The sequence below is a fragment of the Cynoglossus semilaevis genome, chromosome 2, assembly GCF_000523025.1.
Source record: "Cynoglossus semilaevis isolate Cse_v1.0 chromosome 2, Cse_v1.0, whole genome shotgun sequence".
In the NCBI taxonomy this organism is placed as follows: domain Eukaryota; kingdom Metazoa; phylum Chordata; class Actinopteri; order Pleuronectiformes; family Cynoglossidae; genus Cynoglossus; species Cynoglossus semilaevis.
In genome coordinates this window covers 13,668,345-13,691,696 of record NC_024308.1, presented here as the reverse complement: position 1 = coordinate 13,691,696, position 23,352 = coordinate 13,668,345, and the positions used below count along the sequence as shown (strand labels likewise).

At 38.1% G+C, this 23,352-nt stretch overlaps 2 protein-coding genes across 2 annotated transcripts in view; one reads left to right on the top strand and one right to left on the bottom strand.

The window, feature by feature from the left end:
* Positions 1 to 23,352, bottom strand: part of LOC103399890 (1-phosphatidylinositol 4,5-bisphosphate phosphodiesterase gamma-1-like) — a 784,699-nt gene that overhangs the window by 388,914 nt on the left and 372,433 nt on the right.
* The window catches only part of LOC103399888 (BMP/retinoic acid-inducible neural-specific protein 3-like), a 48,967-nt gene that overhangs the window by 8,005 nt on the left and 17,610 nt on the right, over positions 1 to 23,352 (top strand). Inside the window, exons 3-4 of the mRNA XM_008338529.3 lie at positions 11,483 to 11,673; positions 14,320 to 14,504. Coding sequence (XP_008336751.1) covers positions 11,483 to 11,673; positions 14,320 to 14,504 — 376 coding nt within the window. The remainder of the gene's footprint in view (positions 1 to 11,482; positions 11,674 to 14,319; positions 14,505 to 23,352) is intronic.

Sequence of the window (23,352 nt, the reverse complement as noted above, 5' to 3'; positions counted from 1 at the left end):
ATGTGTGTCTGTTTGGTGGGTCAGTGGGGGCACAGGATCCTGCTCCTCCTCCTCCTCCTCCTCCTCCCCCTCTTTGTGAAAGAACCTATTGAGTGAGCTCAAATTTAAAATTGTAATCGTCGGCAGTCATTCGGGAGCCCAGGAATCTTTTCAGTTGTGACAGTGAACTTTTCTCTTTAAATAAAGATTCACTGGACTGGGAGCTAATATCAGCACTTTCCTCCACTGCAGTCATGCAGTTTCTCTGCATCATAGCACAGCCCAGCTCAACTATTTACACTACTGTGTGTGTGAAGACGAGCTGCTGTGTTTGAAAACTGGGGCGCTCGGCCTTCAAAGCCTTCTAATATGATATTGAGTTTTGATAAAATTTCAAATATTAATAATAATATAAACTTTATTGATCCCACTCTTGGAAAGTTCTTGGAAACAACACATCTGCTGCAATGGGCTGCCCCCTGCAGGCACCAAGTATGAACTTTGGGCTGCCCCCTGCAGGCACCAAGTATGTGGTTCCTCTGGGAATCAAAGGACCCAGGACTCCCTGCTCTCTTCTTCCGACGCAAGCAGGCTAACCGCTATACAATAGAACAGCTAGAGAAATGTGATGATTTTAGTGAGACTCAGAACTACAACCTACATAAGAGTCCAATGCCCCATCCATTGCGCTACAATGTCCCTAAAAAAAATTCACGCAGTCACATTTATGCTGTCACTGCATTAATAATCAAGTGAGAAACTCCAATGACTGAACTAAATGTTTGATGTGATGCAGTTTGCAGATGATAGCATGCTTTTTTTTCTGCAACTACAGCAAAATGAATGGTTTGGTTTAATGATAAAAAAAAAACTCGATCAAAAACTTGATTGTAATTAATCGATAGATACCATGTATTTTTTTTTCACAGATGTTGTGATTTTCCCATCACCACATTTTTCACGTTTTGACTTGCTTGTGTTTGTGTGCACGTGCAGTGTTGCGGCAGAATCGTTTACGTGTTGTTGTCATGTGTTTTTGAGGAGCAGCGTTTATAAGGGTTGTTTTTTGTGGCTTCTTTTTAAGGTCTGAGTTTGTGTGTGTGTGTACACAACTAATCCATTAATGTGCATGTCTGGACAGTGTTATCCCATCCCTTTGTTTGTGTGCAAAGGAAAGTGTCTTGTCAACAATGTTATGACAAATTGCAGTGGGAAGGGGATCAGCAGTGATGATGTCAGGAAACTCTGCAGAGGAACACACTCGCTCTTTCTGTCCCCCCCCACCACCACCACCGTGCCCCCCACTCCCCTCTCTCTCAGTCCTCAAATCAATAATATAATTACTTTGCAGGTGATTTTATTACTTCACAGCTCCAACTATCTCACTGGTCTAAAAATAAGAATCAATAAACCAAACGCACCTTGTTTTCTTTAGTCCAGAGTTATTGAAAAAATCGTCTTAAATTTATGTTAAAAGTCAAACAGAATATAAAAAAGTAGGTCACCATTTTTAAGCCAAGGTTTTTGTACAAAAATACACCAGGTAATAAAATCCAAATGTTTATTTGCAGAAAAAGGTTTGTCAGTGACATTAATAAGGACAAATATATCTGTGGGAAATGTCAAGATGATTGGGTGAAAAGGTCTCCGCTGTTTATGAGAGCTCTCAAGGAGTGAGAGCAACGACAACGAGTCCTCTTCACACATCTATACACACACATTATCATTTCATTATCAAGTGAATTCCAAACCTTTAATGCACAGATAAAGGCAGGTAAAGAATACTGCAGAATGTGAAGTAGTCAAGAAGGCACTACTGCAGTATGTTGATGATCAAAGTCATGTTGTAGAAACAGATCACAGCCTTTGGCTGAGTGTAATTATATCTGAGCTATTTTGGATTTTTTCACCTTATATTCTTTTTCTGTCTGATTGACCTTTTTCCATTTCTTAGTTCAACTCTTCCCAGTTTCCTGTTGTCCTGCAGGTTTAAAGAGTAGTTTAAACAGTGTACAGTATTTACCTGGTTACAGTGTCATTCATCTCTTTGACAAATGCTCATATTTCTTTAAGCTAGTACCCCAAACTAACTTCCAGGTATTTAGTTTAACTTTGTCGGAGGCAGAGCATTTTTCTTTTTTTTTGTCTAAAACTTTTATTCAATGTTTATTTTGTAAACCAGTCGTGGGCCAGATTGGATGATTGGTGGCCGGATTGGGCCCGCAGGCCATCGGTTGATGATCACTGACTTTGACTACTGGAAGAAGCTTCTTTCCCTCACTGCTAAAAGTCAAAGTGAGCATTAAATCAATCAATCAGTCGATCAATCAATGAGGTTGAAGTACAGAGTGCAATCAATACCATTAAAAGCGGATCACCATTCACCTTCCTCCATCCTCCTTGGAATAATTTAATGATGAATAACCTCAGCCTTGAACATGAATAAAATGCAGACACTAAGAGCTGGAGTTTAGTGAGTGTCCATTACCTGGGGGGTAGAAACTGTCTGCTCTAATGCTCTGCATGTAACTCTAGCCTGGTTGTTGTTGCCTTTACCATTGTAGGCTTATTATAAACTGCATTATCCACCCATTTTCTACGGATTAATCCTTTTCAGGGCTGCTGAAGTCAATCCCAGCAGTCAGCAGGAGAAACCTGGACAGTAAGCCAGTCCATGAAACCGCCTCAGAGAAAGACAGACAACCATAAAGAAATATATATTATTTTTCTGTATTTTTCTAATCCTTATTCTGCAGGATTGTAGGAAGCCCTAACTGTTGGGCCTGAGACATAGGGCAGGGGTCACCAACTGTATTTGTTGGAGGTCCAGAATTTTTCTGGACAGACAATCACATGAAATGTAGGGATTACTGATAGGTGTTTAAGGCTCAATTGTGTTTGTATATATATATATATATATATATATAGATATAGATATATATATATTTTTTTTTGTGAGGATGACACAAAATTTTCACTTTTATCCTACAATTTTGTAATACAGTCGCCGGCCGAATTGGATAGTTGGATAGGAAAAACATAGAAAGTCTCTGTTTATTTAAAAAAAACGAGGACCTAAAACATAATGTTTCCTAATTGGCCAACGACTGTGTATAATATATTAGATATAAGATACACTTTATTAACTACTGATACTACTGTTTGCTCTGGGCAGTTTCCTCTGCTAAAAGAACATAAAGTGTCTCTTCTGGAAAATCAGGAGGACAACTCAGTTGCAGGTCTTCGTTAGAATCGAACATACGCACTCCTATAGGAGGCGACTGTGTCCTAATGATGGTGTGAGCAGCAGCGTTTTGTCTGCAGGTGCATCTGTACCAAACTTTCCTCTCACTATAATTGGTAGTTTTAAAAATAACAGGCCACAGCTTTTGGATAATGTTTCTCACTATTTTCGTAGCTGTGGGCAAGGACTGTCAAAATCAGTCAGTGCAGACAACTGCTTCATACGCATCTTGATTTTTAAAGTCTTAGCCGACGTTATTAATAACTGTAGAAAATGTTGTGATTGTCATCCGACCTCGGGCTCCTGTCCTTCTGCTGGAGGATGTCCGTCCTTCCTCGTACAGAGATAAGACGCTAATTTGGAAGAAATGTCACGAGACATTATCGACCACAACAGTGAAGATTAATTCAAATATATATAAATATATGTACTTTTTCTGAGCAAACGCAGCCTTGAACAGCAGCCCTGACCTTGATTGCTGGAAACTCCATCTTCCAGATTTTGTGAAGCTGCAGCAGAGACTGACATTTTTTTAAGGAAACGACAGAAGCTTAAAAAAAAAAAAAAAGCGGTTTGATCCAGTGGAAGCAGATCAAAGTGACATGTAGCCGCAGCGCCGCTCATCAGAGTCGCCTTCAGCGTTTACAAGTCACACACGTTAAAATATTTCACTCCACTAATGACGACTCTTTTTCCCTCGGTGTCAGAGGGAGATACAGGAAACCAATTTGCCCACCCTCACCACAACTGGGCGTTGGTACCACAGGGTGCGCACAGTGTCAACAGGTGGGACCATTTATTGGACAAGAGAAAGGAATTTATGTAGTCTTGCTGTCAGTGTAGGGTTGCTAGGCAACTGGAGAGACTTTGAATAATGAGCAGCGGTGACTCTCGTTTTGTCCTCTACCATTTGACTTTAGGCCTTTTCTCATGCCATGTGTGGAGCGTCGACCACACGAGAGTTAGAAGTAAGATTCACTATTTATTTATGAACCTGACACTGAAGATGTGTATTCAGTTAGACTGCTTTCACACTTTTATTTTAACAACAAAGAACCTCTGTTGTAAAGCAATCGTTTAAAACTAGTAAAAACGGTTAATTGAACACAATAAAATAAAATGTAATAAGCAAAAGGAAGAGTAAACCGTATCCCTATGCTCATGTTGTTTTTCTCTAACTCACATACACAATCAGCAATAAACAATAAGAAAAAATGAAAAAGAATACAATTAACTTAATACAGTACAAGATAGTGAACCAATTAGGACCATGGTAATAATGATATTTTGGTAACCCTGTTATTATTAAATAAACAAAATCAGTTTTCTTTTTTTTTTCTCCACTAATCTACCAGTAAAATGCAATGAAATAAATTTGTGGAAGCTTTCTTTCCATTTTTAATTTAATTTAGTTACAGTGATAATTTCATTTTATTTTGGCTTTTAATTCTTATCAATTTCAGTAACCAGAAGTTACATTGTGTGTTTACTATGATGACTCAATTCATTGCCTATAGTATTGGCGGATATCACAATATATCTTATTTCTACCCCTGTATTGCGATACGTTGTATTTCCAGATTCTTATGAGCCATAAAAAAACGTTCAGACTCAGCTTCTTGTGGTAATTCCCTACATATAATTTGCACCTTTCAAAACTCTGCAGTGTAGGAAGTGAAAACAAACCAGTGCAGAACCTTTCAGTGTGTTTCCAGGACTCTCAGCTGGATATTCACGAATGCCCACTTTCATGTGTGTTTGATGTTAAACTGCTGTTCTGAAGAAGCCACAAAGAATGTATTATCCACAAAACTCCTCTCTTTCCTCGGTTTAATCTTCTCCTCGTTTGTCTCTGCCGCGGTGTCTACGACGAAAAGAGATGCACACATCTACAGCTCTCACTTGTGTCCAGATGTCCTTGCTTGAAACCTCAGCAGTGGTTTAATTGACAGAGCTTATGAATACAAACACTGTTTGGGAAAAAGAAAAAAAAAAAACTCTGAAGGACACGTGCTCACAGCAATTGATGTGCACATAATTCCTTTTAATGCCGCTGGAATGAAAATCCTTTTTTTGCTTTAATTCTTCGTTTCTGAAACCATTTCTCCATTTCTAATTTATTGAGTAGGATCAATGTCATGTTGGATTAAACCAAGAGGGGGGGAAAAGCTGTAGCATTGAAACATGCAGATTTATTTTTTTATTTTTTTAAACTGTATGTTATCCAAATAAAGAGAAATTGGGTGTAACTTAGTGAATGAAGCGTGAAGGATTTTTCTCCCATTTTGCACAATTCTCTTCTGGGAAATCCTTCAAATAACTTTGAGTCCACATCAACGGACGGTTTTGCGCAATGGCTTATTTTGGGTATCTGGGGTAACCCAGCTACAAACACAACAATTTGTTCACAGCCAGGCATTATTAATGATTCGCAAATGTTTGTCTATCAGGGTGAAGTAAATGTTGTCCCTGACTTTGTTTGTTTGTTTTTTTCCCAACATAAATCATTCCTGCAGCTTTTTCTCATGGGAGTAAAATCACTAAAACACTCCACAACATTCCTGACACATTTATCCAACTTAAATGCTAGTAAATATGTATTAAAATGATGCCGCATTGCTCTAATTTTTAATAACAATCTTTCAATCCCCAGTCTTTACCTGCTTATTTTGACTCTTTCCGCCAAACCCCTTGTTTTTTTTCCCTCCTTTTCTGCCCTCAGCAACGTGAGATTATTCTTCTTATTATTCCTTTTCTTATTGAGATGCTCCCAGCAGCTCGTCCCATAAGATAAAGTGGAGGCTGATGTGAAGCATGAAATAGGATGAAGGGAGATTAATTTTTATTATCATGATGCCTGAATCGATTTGTTCTGAAATAAAAGGACTTGGCAGAAAACAATTATAATAATTATTTATTAATTAGAAACATATGGCTGGCAGATGTGAAAAAAGTGGCATTTTGGATATCAGATCAGAAAACTCTCATTTTATCATCTGCAAAAACAGAATTAGCATTTAGATTGATTATGTTTCTATAATGTCGTCTGAAAGAACTGTGGCTAAAATAAGGACTTAGGATTGCATATATCAGGAAAAAGATCATGAACTGCTTTTCTAGGAGTGGAAATACATGCATTTGTTTGGTAATATTCTGTCTTGAAAGGAACTACATTATTTTATAGTTAGTTTCACTTATGAGTAACAAAATAAAAAGCAATTCAGTCGAAAAATGTTATTCAAAAATATATTCAAAGCGGGAATAAAAGTGGTTATTTTGCCTTGACTGTAAAAAAAAATGTATCCAACATTTTGAATCATAAATGACATGCAGTACTCTCATGCTGCTAACAGTACTGTTGCTACTAACAGTACAAAAATAGGCCAGAACTGTATTGAGGCCAATACATCTAAACATTGGACTTCACTGTTGAAGACCGTGAACAATCACGCCATCATTTCAGGCTGTTCTCACCCAGAATTGGACAACTGTAGTTTTGGCTGTCCTTCTTATGTCCAGTCATTAAACAAAATGACGACGCTGTCATAACACAGCTTGAGTGCGTCTTATTAAACCGGGGTTAGAATTTCACCCTGAGGACAACCTTTATTTAGACGCTCCCTAGAGCATTTCTACACAAGAATGATGACATTGCGGCTGCTCTAAAAAACAATAGTGTATCTGGACCAGTGTTTATGCCATTTTCTCTACAAACCTCCGATGCAGAAGAGCAGGTGTGACCTTCCACTCAGACTCTTCACTGATTCCCTGATGATGCAGATTGTATCGGCCGACAGTGAGAATAAGAATCAGGATTTTATTCTGTTTATTCTAAAGTCGTCATCAAAAAAGTAAATTACTGTGACTGTATCTGTTAAAGACTTTAATTTCACGATTAATCATGACGGTCAGCTTGTTAGTCGTAGAACTACTGACTGTCCTGATCTCGCTGACCTGCCTCAACAAAAACACATGCAGGAAGTTGATGATGGTATTTTAATGTCGAGTTGCAGGTTTTGCAATTATTACTACATTATTACTGTTTGCAAACGTTTTATTTGGCCAGGGCATATATTTTGAAAATCTGACATTAGATAACTGTTTAAAGTTTCTTTGGCGTCTGGCTTCTTCAGTGTGACCCTGTAAAATATCAATTTCATTTTCTCCCCGCCAAAAAAAAAAAAAAAATACAACAGAGGAAACGGCAGCAGAAGGAGAAAATCCACTCTCCTGCTCAGTGATATACTGCACACTCTGAACACAGTCTGCCTTGTTTTGTTCACTGGTGTGTTTCAAATGCATCACCAGCTCATTCGCTTATCGGAGCCTTGCCCCCGGGCCGCCTGTACGCTGTGATGGATCTGAGGTACTCGGGCGGTGATGGACAGGTTGCAGGGTACAACACTCTCCTGCTCTGATCGCTGCCCATGTTTCTTTTGCAGCCTCTCACCTCAGGCACGCTAGCTCACTCAGAGGGCGGCTGACAGGTAGATGTATTCCGAGCCCCCTGCTACCCACTGAAATACAGCCTCTGCCTGTGTGTGTGTGTATGTGTGTGTCTCACTGAGAAGTATGTGGTGAAATAAACTTGCAGTTTTTTATTAAATATAAATAATACAGCAATGTAAGTGTGTTGTAAAAAAAGCACAAAGACATTGACTACTCATCTGTGCACACAAACACGCAAACACACACTGTAGTCTCAGGCACAGCTTTGGTGCCATTCATTAACGTCCATCAAGCGTAGCGAGGTGATGTGTCCATCACAGTTAAGCCCTCGCTTCGTCTCCCTCTCTGGGCTGGTCCCGGGAGACTCAGATAAACTCTAATAGCAGCTCATTATATTGAAACATCCACATGAAATAGACCATAATGAGCTGTTTTCTGATTTCTACTTCGCTCGTGGGGGTCGTTGTTATTGGTGGGAAATTGATTGGCAGCAGTCCTGCACTGCGAGGGGCTGCGCAATGTTCTTGGCAATGAATGTTGTCGCAGCAAGGGGAGCTTTCAGTTGGAAGTTCTCAGCCGCGGGGGGTCTGGATTCATGTGAGTGGGCTCCTGGAAGTTTGTGTGTGCACCTACAGGGTGTGTGGTAGTGCATTTGTTTCTTTTTGTCTGAAGACATTATTTTTAAGGAAAACTTAACGGCACGGTGGGGTGTAAAGATTAGCATCCTATAAATCAGGCAAAATCATTGTAGCGTTTAAATTTAAAACCAGTGACATAAAATTTCATTACGGAGTATCACAGAGGGAAGGGGAAATGCCTTCCTCTGTCTTATCCAGGTCTGCGTGTTCAATATTACATTAGCCTCCGGCACGTTAAATGTTTAATGCATTCCAAAAGAAATTGTATCTACATGCAGCTCAGTGGGGCTTTAATGGTATGATTACACTGAGGTGCCCTCCTCAGGCCACTCTCCAGCAGCAGGCTCACCCTGTTGTTCTTCACCTGCCCTAGTGTCAAACATGAGGAACTGCAGAGTTGATCAGAATTTAGTTGACCTCAGAGAACCTAAAACACGACCAGCTGAGGGTTTAGAGTCAAAACCAATAAAAGAGACAACATGCCGAAGCCCTGATGCAGTATAACGATGAACAAAACTGCAGCTCAGGCTCATGTATTTTACAACATGGGATGTAAACATAAAATTGAACACCATCCAGTGTTGTTGTTTTGCTCTTGTTTTTTTTTTTTTTTGTTTTTTTTTGTTTTTTTTAATATTCACAACTTTTGCAGCTGGAAGATTCTGGGGGATTTCTGTTGTGTCTCGTTTGTCCCTGGTTGGACGCATTGTCATGCAGAGTGAAAACAGCAGTTCACTCTGCCTTTCACCCTCATTAATGTGTGTTTTGGATTGTTGACAGCACAGTGTCTTGTTCAACCTGACTGCGAACCACGTCATTTTCTTTGAAGTTACCCGTTATTGTCTGATTACAGCAGATATTTAATTTGACGCTTGTTTGACAAACGTAAGACGAAATGTGGGAACAACATGATCGCATAATTAAGGTGACTGAATGAATGGAAAATTGCCTTATTGCAGTAACCACAGTGCTGTCATGCTGGGGTTTAGGTCTGATTGTCAATCACATATCGTCAGCAAGGAGTCGTCGAGCGTTTTAGTGCCGCAAACAGATTTCACTGAGAAGAAAAATGTTTGAGAATTAATTGATCAATGTTTTCTCGCGTGTGGACAAACACATGTTTTTTCTCTTCAGTATTTCCAAGATTTTTACAGTGTTGTGTAAAAACATTTAGGGTCAATTTGGGTCTTATTTGATGTGGGTGAGGGGCTTCAATCCCAGATACGGGTTTCCCTTATGTTGGTCATTAATTCAAAGGTTTGTTTGACACATTCTTAATTATACAGTCATAACTAAGGGGAGATGTAACACTGATTCACTCATTACTCCATGTATCTAACATAAAACAGGTAATTAGGGACAATTAATACACAAGAAATAAAAATACGCAACATCACACATCAGGGGTAGTAACGAACTGACAAAGGTCGTCTGTAAAAACAACTGAAAACAAAAATAATGAGGTGATTTTTTTTTCTCCTCACACACCACCGCACGTGTTCCATGTATGTGATGCTTATGGCTGTTATTAACAATCTTGCTGCTGGTTTTCTCAGACTCAGGACTCAAACAAACGTTACTTGTACTGCATATGATTTTTTTTTTCCACTTCTGTTGTGAAAATGCGAAAATTGTTTATATAGAATTCAGAGTAAAAAACGTGCTGACCTTTGAAGTTGATTGGATGTTGTCTTTATATTTGATTTTGTGGTGGGCCTGTAAACTGTTCACTCTGTAACAACACTATCCTCTATGACAGTTCAGATTGACTGCTGCCCCCTGTTGAGGCACTGAAGATGAAGTTGCAGCAGATAAATTAATGCATGAATCTTGTATGAATATTTTATTCTAATTAGTAGCTGTTACTGTGAGATCTCAATTAAGTATTTTTTTTTACTGCCGGGAGTAAATAAACAATAATTGGTCTGTGGCCAGGTCCTGTAGAAATATGCATTTCTTTTTTTTTTTTTTTTATGCAGATGATATTGTGCTCTTTTTACAACCGCTACATTTTCACACGAACAAATCTTGTGTTAAACTTAGTAATCACAGTTTTCTTTGGTAGTGTGATCTCATGTCAAGCCTCCTTGTGTGTCATTATGACAGAGTAAGAGTTTAATACTGGGATTTAGGAGGAGATACCACAGCAAATCTGCCCCCAATGAAACTCTTCTCTGAGAAACCTGCAGTGTTGTGATTGGATCTGGTGAATAGGAGTTCTTCAAACATCATTTCGTCAAGCGTGTTACATAATATAACACGTTGGTGATTCAAATCTCCACAAAATTGCTTTTCTTGTTGATCAAAGGGATACAATTACAAATCTGTGCAGTTACCCCACTCGGGGGCAACTGAAGAAAAATACCAAAATTGTTCTGTTTACAATTTCTGTTAATATATACTTTTTTAAATTTATTTTCCTACCCAGCAGTGATGAAGAGGTCCTCATTTGGTCCCCTACCAGGCCGTGGTGGAAGCATGTTGCTACCAGCTGCGGTTGAATAGAACTAATCTGTGCATCAAGTAGCAGAACTCATTCTGCACCGGGCAGATAAAGCCTGCTGGCAGACTCCAAGGCCAGGCCGACTATCACACAAGCTCAGAAGAAGCCTGTTTTTTTTTTCTTCCTCTTTTTCTTTTTTCTCCTCCAAAAGGAAAACCTGAAAGCAGCAAGATGCGAGAGGCAACCAGCGAGATACCCATGATTATAGCCCGTCCAAGCGCAGCGCCTTTAAAAAGTGACAAGAGATGGCAAAAGATTGGGCTATTATTCAAAATCGGTCAGCAAAAAAAAAACCAATGTTTTTTTTTCTTCATCAAAGACTGAAGTCATTCTCTCAGTCAGAGGCAGAAACAGCGTGAGATCATTTGACTTTTAAAAGAATGATAAAGAAGAGTCACTGGGAGGGCCAGCTGACATCGTACTTTATCCTCCATAAGGAAGGCAGAAAAAAACTGAAAAGCTAGCCGAAATAAATAAAAATTCATTAGATGCATTCACTCTTCTATATTTTTACTATCATTATTTTTACTTCCAATCACTCAATCACGTTGATAATAATTCTGCGACCTCCCTGATGTGATTCTTACCAAATTGTCCTGCGTTTTCCCCGCCTGCTCTTGAACACTCTCTGTGCCTTTTGTTTACCCAGTGTTTTCTGTGACATTGCAGGGAGTTTGGCCGCTGGAAGGTGAACAGCTTGGCCCTTGAGAGACAGGAGAACAATGGCTTTGCTCTGCCACTGGATCCCGAGTTTCTCCAGACTATTAGGCAGCTGGGAAGGAGGCCGAGTCTCAGTGCCATCACTGACAACATTATCAGGAAATACGGCACCCACTTCCTCCTCTCGGCAACACTGGGAGGTAAATGAATGTCTCTTCTTGCTTTTACTGACCTTTCTTGACAACTGAAGAACAGTTTAAAAGGTTAGGATGTGTTATTCCACGTGGACGGCAGTTCAAACAAAACCAAGAATTACTCTGCATCCACCAGGAGTCCTTTTTTAGACAATTGTTTCATGTAAAGACAAAACTAAACACAATTTTCAGTAATGATTCTATGTTTATTTTTATAGTGGCACAGAAAAATGCAGCGTAACTATATGCAATTTGCAAAGAGTTGAACTAGTACCAACTATGATCCAGAATATTGTGAAAAGATCCAAAGTGTAAAGAGGTAGAAACTGGTTAATTTGTCTCACCTTTGACCTTTACCATTATTGGACAGTTTATTGTTCCATTTTAACTGCAACCAAAAGAACACATAGGAAGAGAACAGTACTACTGTTGAACTTACAGTACTACAGCAATACTGAATAATATATACCACATCATACATCTTCATTTGAATAGTTTGCAGGACTACTGAAGTTATTGTGTATTATTTTGTAGAGTATATTTGTCCTTGTTTTAGATTGTGTAAATAACATTTGCATAACAAATAACTGTTTGTCTATTACCATTTTTATGAGAATAGAATGGAAACAGTTTTGTTGTCACTGTGACTCACAATATTATTGCATATCATTATGAAATTATGTTCCAATAATACAAAACATATGACTATGTAAATAATCTAATATAGATTTACATGTATGTGTGAATATAAATATTGTCCATTTCAATTCCAGGAAAGGGAACTGTTATATTTACATTTTCATGTTAGGAAAACAAAAAATACTTAAGTTTGTAAGTTGAAATAAAAAGTCATGTTTAAGGAACAAGTAAACGACATAAAGAAATAAGGTATAATATCTTACTTCATTGACAGCTTTTTTTTTATTGCAAACTTAAAAAATGAAAAGAAAAAACATGCTGCTATTTCTCCATTAATAGGTTTTATATGTGGATGATGTGATGACTTATGAGCAGAAGGTAATTGGATTAAGAGAGTCGCTGCAGAAAATTATGTTTTGCATGGTAATTTCAGTTACCTGATGTGATTGAAATGTGTAATTAATAGCCTTTTCTTAATGCCTCTCAATCAGGCCGGGGTTTAATCATTACACAGTGGGTATTACCGCAGCATTGTTTGTCTGTTCGAGAATAAAAAAAGAAACCTTAATGTGAAGCGGTTACTCTAAAAAGTCAGCAGAAATACAACTCCAATTTTCACATCATCAGCAAAGAAAAGTGACACATTAATCAAGCGATGAACTAGTTGTGGAACTTTTCGTGCTACAATCACTTGAAAAAAAACAAACAATTTCCTCCAATTTTAATCAGAATTAGTCCAAACAAATCAGGTAAATCAAGTCCCATCAGTTCTATTTTTTGTAGAACTTGAACGCCAATGATTTTACCCACTACCTGTTACCATTGCTGCAGTTCTACAAAGAACAACAGGACAGTTTTCTTTTTCTTTTTTTGTAATATGTAGATATCCACATATAAAGCACAATCACATCCTTAGATACTCAGATATATTTGAGTTGCCAGAACTCTCTGGACCCATGGCTGACTGCTGTGCAGCCTCCTCCCTGCTCCACTATCAGATCTTTTCATCCTGTGTCTCTGATGAATGCCAACAGGGTTCAGATAGATTTCAGATACACTTCTGCACATTATAGGAGAAGACGTGCAGCTAAAGAACGTCCTGATCTAGCCCTGCTCTCAGTCATTGTTTAAGGATCTGTTTGTCCTGACAATTAGGTTTGTAAGCAGGCAGTAAAAAAGGACAATTAAGATTGGCTTCAGGCTACAGATTGTTTGTTTTTTTTCTCCACTAGCCCTGCCCGTAGCTTTAGACACCTTTCTTCTTCATTTTCTAAAATGTTTTTTAGTCTCACATTTCCTCTTAAACTTAAAGTCAAGTTATTAATATAATGTTAGAAAAAACACAACTAAAAATAGTCTTAGAAATACATTTATTTTACTAGAAAACATTATGATACATTCTAAATTTCAAATTTCAAACCACTTTTCCAGACATACTGTATATATTTTGGCAAGGTTTTAAGTAAGAAAATACTAGATAAATTATGTAAATATTTGCTTCTTTTATTGTGATGATTCTGCTCAGCTGATAGAAGTGAATGGCGTTTAACAGGTCGGTAAAGATGAAGAGGTAATCATTTTTACCCGGGGTGTAAATGTGCTGTGGTTCGGTGCCAGTGTCGGTGTAAATTAGGACCTGAACTGGCTGGGAGTCCTAATGCTGTTAGAGAGTACGTCTGTATTGATCGCTCACTCCCTGTAACTCCTGTCAATACGCCGTCTTCTCAGAACTTTGGCAGAAGCTTCACAGCTATTATCAATAAATCCAAAGGCGGGATACAATTATTGCTGTGATGCTCGAAATTCTTGGTGAGTTTTTGTAGCCCGGAAATCCAGTACGTTCCGCCCTGCGTGGCTGCATAAAACAGCAGGTGTTCCTAGTTTAACGTTTATTACTCCGCCAATAAAAACACTTTGTGTTTGTTGACAAAAGAGATGAGTCATAAATGGAATTTATCTTTATGTGTGTGTTCCTGTCTGTCTGTGTCTGTCTGTCTGTGTGTGTGTTTGCAGGAGAGGAGTCATTAATGATTTTTGTGGACAAGCGGAAGTTGAGTCGGACAAGTGAAGTGAGCGAGTCCAACGGCACAGCTGTGAGTCTGGAAGCTCTGCACCAGCTGGCTGCCTCTTACTTCATCGACAGGGAGAGCACTCTGCACAAACTGCACCACATCCAGATCGCCTCCACTGCCATCAAGGTGAGAACTGGTACTTTTTATTGTAATTGAAGAATATATGTTATATATTTATAATTACCACATAAGGAATAAATTGTGTCAAACTTGAGTCCTGCAGGCCACATCAGGCCCTCTCACTTATTTTACATGGCCCGGCGAGATAACCCTGAGATAATACAGTATTAGTTGATACATATATATATATATATACTGTGTTCCAAATGTCTTCAAATTATTTTTTTACTGTGATCCAAATGTGTTTCCAGTTCCACTATATGTTGTGTTCAACTATTCATCAGCCATGTTTTTTTTTGTTTTTTTTTGCAGCACTCAGTACTGCTGGAGATACTGTGTGCTGCTCAGTTGTGCTGATATTTTTTTTTTTACTTTATACATTTAAAGGTTTGATTCTAGGTTTAAAGAAAATTTAAAATGTGCAAATTTGCATTTGTTTGGCGAGCTCAAGTATGATGAAGAGGGTGGATGAGAAGGTAGCAGGAGGTCGACCAGGAGAAGTCGGCACCATTGTTTACTCCTGCACACAATACACACGGTGCATATCCAAATATGCTTATGATGTAAATATCGGCCCTGCATCTTTCACTGCCTAATACCTGCAGGCCGTGTTCATTCATCACTCTGTCAGTAGTTATCAAGCTCAGTGAATTGAATCTACTGAGTTTGCCCTTCGGGCCGCAGACTTAATTTGGGTCCACGGAAGCCGGTTGCTCACGTGGCTTTTCCGTGTTTACGTTGGCTGGTGGTAAACAAAAGATTAAAGGCTGTAAGTGAAATTGAAAACAGCCATTGGAGACACTGTCAACCTCCTGTTTATCTCATGATGGCGACGCTGCTGATGTGATTACTCCTGTGTCTTCAGTCAGGATGGGGGCATTTCAACAACATGACACGTCAACATTTCTGTTAGAACTTTAGGTGATAGAATGTTAAGAGTGTAAACAGCTAATAGTAAATGTAGCTGTAGGTAAACAATGTCAGAATGTGTTGAATTTAATGACTTATGGTTTAAAAAGCTGCCTAGATCACAGCTGGTCTGGAAGGTTCTGTTGACATGTTGATGTTGTCTTGTCTTTGTTTTGATTGGTGTAACAAGTCACTCAGTGTCAACTTTCTTCTAGTTAATGGTTAATTTAGGATGAAATATTTTTCACTGAATTTAAGAATTAAATTGAGAAAAAACAAAAAAGACAGATAAAATATTTTTTTTTAATATTTTTTGTTTTCAAATAAAATGCAGCATATAAAAAAATCTCTGAGCTGGCACACCTTGATTGATGGCTGTGATCACATGACAAGTGACAGCTACTGAAAAGACTCTGGGGTCGTCAGAAATGTGTGATTTCAAAATGGGGTCACAAGTCAAAAAAGGTTGTGAACCACTTCCTGACAATCAGAAGGCTTGGGTTTATACTCCCTTCTAATTCCACCTTCTTTTCTCTGAAACTACAGCTACAAAAACCAAAAGCTTCTTCTCTTTTTTTTTTTTTTTAGCCTAAGCCCATTTGTCAAACATTTTGTGTCGAGGTCTGACTTGGTCGACCGTCGAAGGTACAACTCTACAATCTCTGAAGTGAATTGGTCAGAGGACGTTGAGTTGATTTGGCAGTCGCCGCTGAACACTGTCCCTGATAAAAACCTCTTTTGATGGAGATGAATGAAGGTGAAACTTTCTGGGCTGCGTTTGTTTGTGAGACACTTTCAGGTGACGGACAGGAAATATTCAGAGCGTCAGCAGTGCTTCAACTCCCAGCTTTCTTTTTTTCGACATTCATTAAAGATATATGCTAATGCTAAACTGCCTTAAAGGAACAAGCCCTGCTCTCATTGGCTTTAATAGAATAACCCGTAGAACCTTCTGTCCTGAAAGCCTGAAGACGGAGAACATTAGAGCAGGAAAGTAATCAAAGACAGGGAAAAATGAGGAAAGAAGCGTGGAAGCAAAATGGATCTGCTGCTAGGTTCTGTGATAAATCAGCTCTTTCATTCTGGTAATTTGCTTTGAGAGCCTGTCATTTTTCAAGGATTATTTTTTTTTATTTTTCGAGTGGGAGTTTAACTTACAAAATGAGAGGAGAGCAGGTGTATACGGTTCAATGCCGAGGTACATCAGGAAATCAGGTTGGCAGGAAACAAAGCATCTGAGCCGTCGCCCTATTGTAAAATTAATTATACCAAAGTAAGGCAGGAGAAAATCATTGGCAGGGAGGAGAAGTGATAAGAACTGTTTGACCCAATTTGGCTGTGGGAGTACCGAGTGTTCAGTCAGTCAGGCAGTCAGTCAGTCAGTGTTCTGCTTCATTTTTCTAAGGATGGAGCGAAGATAAGGAAAAAAAAAAGCACCAGTAATCAAATAATGTTAATTGAGAAACAAATCCCCGGTATTTGCTTCTGTGCTGTAATTTATTATCACTTCCTCCTGGATATCAGTTTTTGAAAGAAAGACAAAAAACGTTCTAAGAAAAAAATTATTTATATGGAAATTGGGACTTTTTTTATTTCTTTATCCTCAATTTAAGTGTAAAAAACTTGAAAGCAAGGTTTCCATTATTATTTTTATTTTTAAATTATTTCTGGTAGACATTTTTTACCCCAGCTCAAACCCATTTCAAATATTCTTTTAATTTAGTAAAAGACAAAAATCGACGGAAAATATAGTGGTTGTTAATCTCAGTAATTGTATTTTTTATTTTTTTGCAAAACTTAAACCTTTGATGTTGGATCAAATTTAACAATAGTTTAATTTTTACATATTAAAAAAACCCAAAGGATAACAACTCTGTCTCAACTCATAATAGAAATATATATGGGTCACAATTTACATTTTATAATTAACATTTTATAGTAAGGTCTCAGTACAGTAATAAAGGTTGATACCAGATTTTTTTATTTTTTTTTTGATTAGATACAACCAATTAGCAACATTTTTGGTATTTGTTCATAAATATGTTGAAGTGACAGATGCATTCTTTTCATTTATTTATTATTGTCCATACTGTATTAGATTAAACAATTCCCAATCAATACTCGTGTGAGGACCGATATCTGTAAATTGATACACAGAATCGATACGCCAATCACTACGGTACAATTTGTTTTAAAACAGCAAATTATAACATTTCTAAGAGTTCCACTTCCTCGACTCATTTCCTTTTGAATCTGATATTGGTTTAGAGGAAGTGCAGCCTGCCAAGCATGGATAAATATTCATATCAATGATTTTCCTCTGGCTTCCTCTCAAGCGTCTGGATCTGTCTGTGCAAAAGAGCAGCAGCTTAATTCCCCATCAAGAAACTGAGTAAATATAAAGTCCCACTTTCTGTTATCCTCTGGCTTGAGTGGCATTTTTTTCTCTCTCCTTTTTTTCCCATCTTCATATTCAAAGGGTTTTTTTTTTTTTTCTAACTTGCCCCATTTTCTCGCTTATGGACTTATCCCCCCCGGCCCCTGACATTAAAGTGTAAGCCCCTGCAACAAGGTGGTCTTTAACCATGCCCTGAAATCCTCCAAGATGGAATATAAAAATACATTTCTCATGCAAATGCAGTTTTCTCAAATATTACTACGGTATGATGATGATGATGATGATGATGATGACGATGATGATGATGATGATGAAGCAGAGGAATGTATTCTTTCAAGGTGATGGGAAAAATAAGGCTGTTTAGAGATGAGCGATGAAATTCATGAAACATTAATGCTATCTCAGCCTAAGTGTGTGTGTGTGTGTGTGTTCCCTGTGAGTACATCCATTTAAAGTCCATTGTTGCTCAAATATCTGACTAAGTGACATTTTATGCTACTTTGCCAGGAATTATTCATATGTGGGATTCACAGTGGTGATGAATCTTCATCAGAGAAACTCTTCCTGCCTAAAAGCTCCCGTAATATTATTAAAGCTGCATTTTTTTATTTTTTTATTTTTTTTTGCTCATGTAAATAATGAATATGCCTTGCAGCCATCTGCACTGGTGGACCGTGGCAACCCTGCTGAGGCCACACACCAGGAAGACGGAGGGAACCATCCATCAGTACAAAGAGGAAAGACGTGATTTGATTCTCTGTAGATAACACAGATATTTTACAGCCTTTATTGTGGCATCGATTCCTTTTATTATCATCACTTTGCTCTCTTTATTAACCGTAAATACTCACTGTACTTGAAGTAGCTCATGTAGTATTTATGGTGTATTTTGACTCTGTTTGTAACAAGTTTTAGGTGAGAGAAGAATAGTTGATTTTATGAGCACAGTTTTAGACATGTGTGTGTCATTTTTAATGGTTTACTATACTTGTGGGGACAGTTTTTTCAAAAAAAAGGTCCTACTGCTTTGTGGGGACATTTTGTAGTTCTCACTGAGTGAGATGGGGTTTGGAGTTACAATTAGAGTTTGGGTCAGGATTAGGATTGAGTATGCACTGGTTAAGGTTAGGGCTTGAAGAATACATTGTGACTCAGGCACCAGTATGTGTGTATGTGTGTTTGTGTGTTCGTCTGGACATATTTGTGGGGACGTTTTATGTGGAAAATCCTATTGTTGTTGTGACAACTTCTCTTGCAGGGACATTTTGCAAGTTCCCCTTTGAGGGAAAAATAGTTTGATTTTATGTGCAAAATGTGTCCTTTACAGGTTTACTATAATATATTTAAAAAAAAAAACCCTTGTCTTGTGGGGACATTTTGTAAATTCCCTTCTGAGAGAAGGATTAAATATAGTGTTGGATTACAGTATTGCAGAAAGGACTAATATTAGGCATATATTTGTAATAGTTAAGGCACAAGACTATGCTAAAAAAAAACAAAAAATATGATTTGTGTGTGTATGTGTAAAATATCTGGAATAGCCCCCACCTGCTCCCAGAGTTAAAACCACGCAGCCTGCGAGTCAGTGCAGAGGGCTGCTGTGTGTCACGGCACAGATAGAACAACGTGTCTGGTAGCAGGCAGTGCTAGTTCCACAGACACTTTGCATGATGTGGCCGGGAAGAAAAAAAAAATAAAAGGATGCCTTTAGGGCTCACTGGGGAATGTAAGCTCTTGCTGCTTGGGTACACAGACTGGTGAAAAAGCAAGTTAAATGAATAGGAGGCAAAAGAGCAAACACAGATGCTTCTATATGGGCCACTGGAGCTTTGAGAACAACTTGATGAAAACCGTGTCACTCATTGGCAGTAGGGCAGTTACAGTAAGTGTGTCTTGCTTCCACATAAGCTGCGAACGAAGGGGAGTCAGAAAGTTCTAAAAATAAATAGAGAAATCTGTTTATTAACAAAATAACGGAGGTTCTTCTTCACTATTTCTGAGAACTGAAATCAAGTTATTTTCATTTTATTTATTTATTTATTTTTTAATTTTATTTTGGTGGAAAGAAACATCAGCGCCATCAAAGCAGGTTTCAAAGTTTTAATTATTCTGATTTTTTTTTCTTTCATGTTGGATATGAGAAAATGTAAACATCACAGTGATTAAAAACTGCTCAGTTCTCAGATGAAAAGCCTTAAATAATGACATAGACAAAGTTACATTTTTTTATTTACTTTGCTGCTACATTTATGTTACAAAAGAGCATCCTTGAACCTGTGGCTTGGACTGTTTTATACACATTTTATTTCTTCTTATTTTCATTTAGCGGCTCAGACGATGTGCATGAACATCTGAGAACAAACAAAACTCTCTTCTCATGATAAAAAAACTCAGAACAAGTAACAGCCATCAACCCTACAGCTTGGTAGAATTGACTTTTTTATTTGACTTTTCTACGTGTATTAATGGCTAATAAACCTTCATGTCATTAAAATACCCCAAATCGTTTTTAAAAGGTGCTGGATTTGAGTAGATGATTTTGAGGGTATAAAGATCCAGTCTTCCCAAACAGGTCAAAATAAATGTGCGATTACATAACAATTAAATGTGTTTTTTTTTCTAGGAATGAATTTCACTTTTCATCTAAAATCAACCACAGTCTGGTTAATTTACAAATGTTCAACGATGTAGACATAATGTCTATGTCAGCGATCATTAACTGGCGGTCCATGAATCGAATCCGGCTCGCAGTACCTGTACCTGTACCTGCAACAGTTACTGTGTAAGGAGATGCCATCAAACCATGGTCACAGGGCAAAGTAAAATGAATTTAATAAATATGATAAACAAGTCACATCTACGGTGGATAAGCACCAAAACTGCTTATTCCGGCAAAGCCTTTAAGTGCAATTAAATGTTCCATTAAATGCAGCTGTTAGTTATTCCGACACAGTCAGCACAATTATCCTAACTCAATTATGGCACATTAATAAATCCCCCACCAACTGGTTTGATGTCTTTTAACATTTTCACATTTTCAGCACACTTTCGGAGTTCTGTTATGAGGAAATGATGCCCCATGTGGTCTAATAAGTAATGAATTCAAATGGGAAAACAAAGGCAGGTTTCTTTTTGGGGTAGATTTCCGCTGGTGCAGGCTGACTGTGCACACATGCTCTGCTCCAGTGGGCGCTCTTTGCAGATGGTCTCATTGCTATGCATAGAAAAAGCCGTCTTTGGGTATGCAGCGGGTCAATTTTTGTTTCTTCCCTGTTAAGTTCGACATCTGTCTGTGGTGAGGATTAATCTACAGGGGTCCCTCCGGAGACTCCTCCCATTTTAATTAATCGCGTTAATGCACGTCCGTAAAAAAAAGAAAGAAAGAAAGTCGGTTACTGTCTGCGTCTTTTTATAGTCGGATGAAGCCGTTTCTAATAAGCCCAGAAACAGTGGTTTCCACAGTTAGCAGTGACATTTTGGTTCGAGACTAAAAAAAAAAGTGCACAGAATATAACAAAGCTCCCAGCTCTGTGCTCCGTTTCCGCGGTGACCTTGGAGTTGTCAAAAGTATGTGTCAAAAGAGAGACAATGTTTGGGCCCAGAGCAGCAAAAGTCTTCCTTTTTCCTCCCGGCTGGAAAGCGTACCTGTGTTTCTGTCATTAATCTAACAGGAGGATGTGCTTACTTTTATTAAACCTTTGGGAAAATATTAAAAGGACACACCGTCATAGTGTTTGGCAATAATTTGGGGACTAAGAGCAAAGAAGAAGATGGATGTTCCTTCAGGGTAGCAGTTTATCTTTGCTTCCTGCGCAGCCTGGATATACAGTACTGTGTGTGTGTGTGTGTGTGTGTGTGTGTGTGTGTGTGTGCAGATTCTTAGTCAGGCTCTCAAAGAGAACACTGCCAAGCTGTGAAATATTCAACGTAAGCTGAGAAGGAAATGAGAGATTTTTATTGGTGGTCTGATCTGTAGAACACAAACAGGTTTTTATCTCAGTCTTTTTTCATTGTTTTATTTACTTTTTTGACTTGTGTTTAGATGCAGCATTTTTGGTCAAACATTTGCTAGTTTTAGTTCTAATTTTTTTAAGTTCTAGTTATTAAACCATAGTTTAAGTTTTTTAAAGCTTAATGTTTGTGACAAAGGCTTTTACTTTCAGAAGAAAATAGAAAACAAGACTTTATCATGAAAAAAAAATAATTTCATGTCTTACATTTTCTGTGAGGTCTCTGTTACTTCTGATTCCCATACCGAGGTATACTTGGGGTATCTGGCGATAATGATCAGTCCACTACCTACTTTTCTCCTCCAGTCCTGTCGTTGCTATGGTGAGAGTCTCTCTGTTCACAGCAAGTCGAACAAAGACTACACAGTTTCTCTAAGTCAATGTACTTTGTCCATGATCTACTGTATAACATTATAGACATCTTACTACAGTAAAAAGTACATTACTACAGTATAGTTAGCGTGGATGTACTGCTTCAATACCCCACACCATCAGAACATTTACACCCTATTAAAACCTGCTGACTTTTTATTTTTTACTTTTTGTTATTGCTTAAAGCCAACCTACAGTAATACTTTTGTTTAAACTCATAGTACACACTGAGTGCGTACTGGAGTCAAGCCAGCAGAGAATGAGCTGTAACTTTTAACAGATTGTCGTAATGGTAATAGAAGCACCCACATTAGGCTGCTGCTGAGCCGACGGGTGGATCGACTCACTGAAAGTCTACAAAAAAACGTCCTTATTCTCTAGCACAGAACTCAACGAGAACATATTTAATTGGAAATAAGGTTGTCTCTTTATTTCATATTTTCACAAACAAATCAAATTAGGTGACAGGTGCTGTGAGAGACATTACACACAATCGTGTATTCTACAGTCTGTGAAGTTTGCCGTTGTTAGAGGTTGTTTTCGGGTTTTGGCACATTTATATCACACTTTATATGACGTCTGTTTTTCTCTGCTGCTCTGGAACATGTGTCAAGACAATTTACAAACCTCCCTCACCTGGACTTGTATTTTTTATCATCCAAACTCAAGGACCTTTAGTGCACAGAATATTCTTTTATTTCCTGCCTAAAGTAATATCAAATGTGAGCGAAGCAAATGGGGAGAAAAACAAGGAATGTGGGGGGGTTTGACTCTTTGTGTCAAATGGGATTTTTCTTCCACTGATTCTGACTGAACAAAGCAGCAGAGAGTCGTTTTCTTCTTTTTATCAACTGCATGTTTTTTCAGTAAAGGTAGTCAGTGTGAAAAACCTCAGAGTGAAACCAGAACAGAGCCCTGGTATAGAAAGGCATGACCAGAGAAATCCTACATATACAGAAAGAAAACAAATTAATTTAGGTCCGTAGAAACCCAGGTGAACAGCTGTATTTCAGAATGAAAAGAACCAGAATGACACGCTCCAATAGCAAACACACATCATCTTTTTTTTTTCACTGCGCATCCACAGTATCTAAACTCATGTTTGCAGTATACGAATCTCTTCACTTGACTTCCTCCTTGTAAGAGTCAAAGGTCAATTTAATGT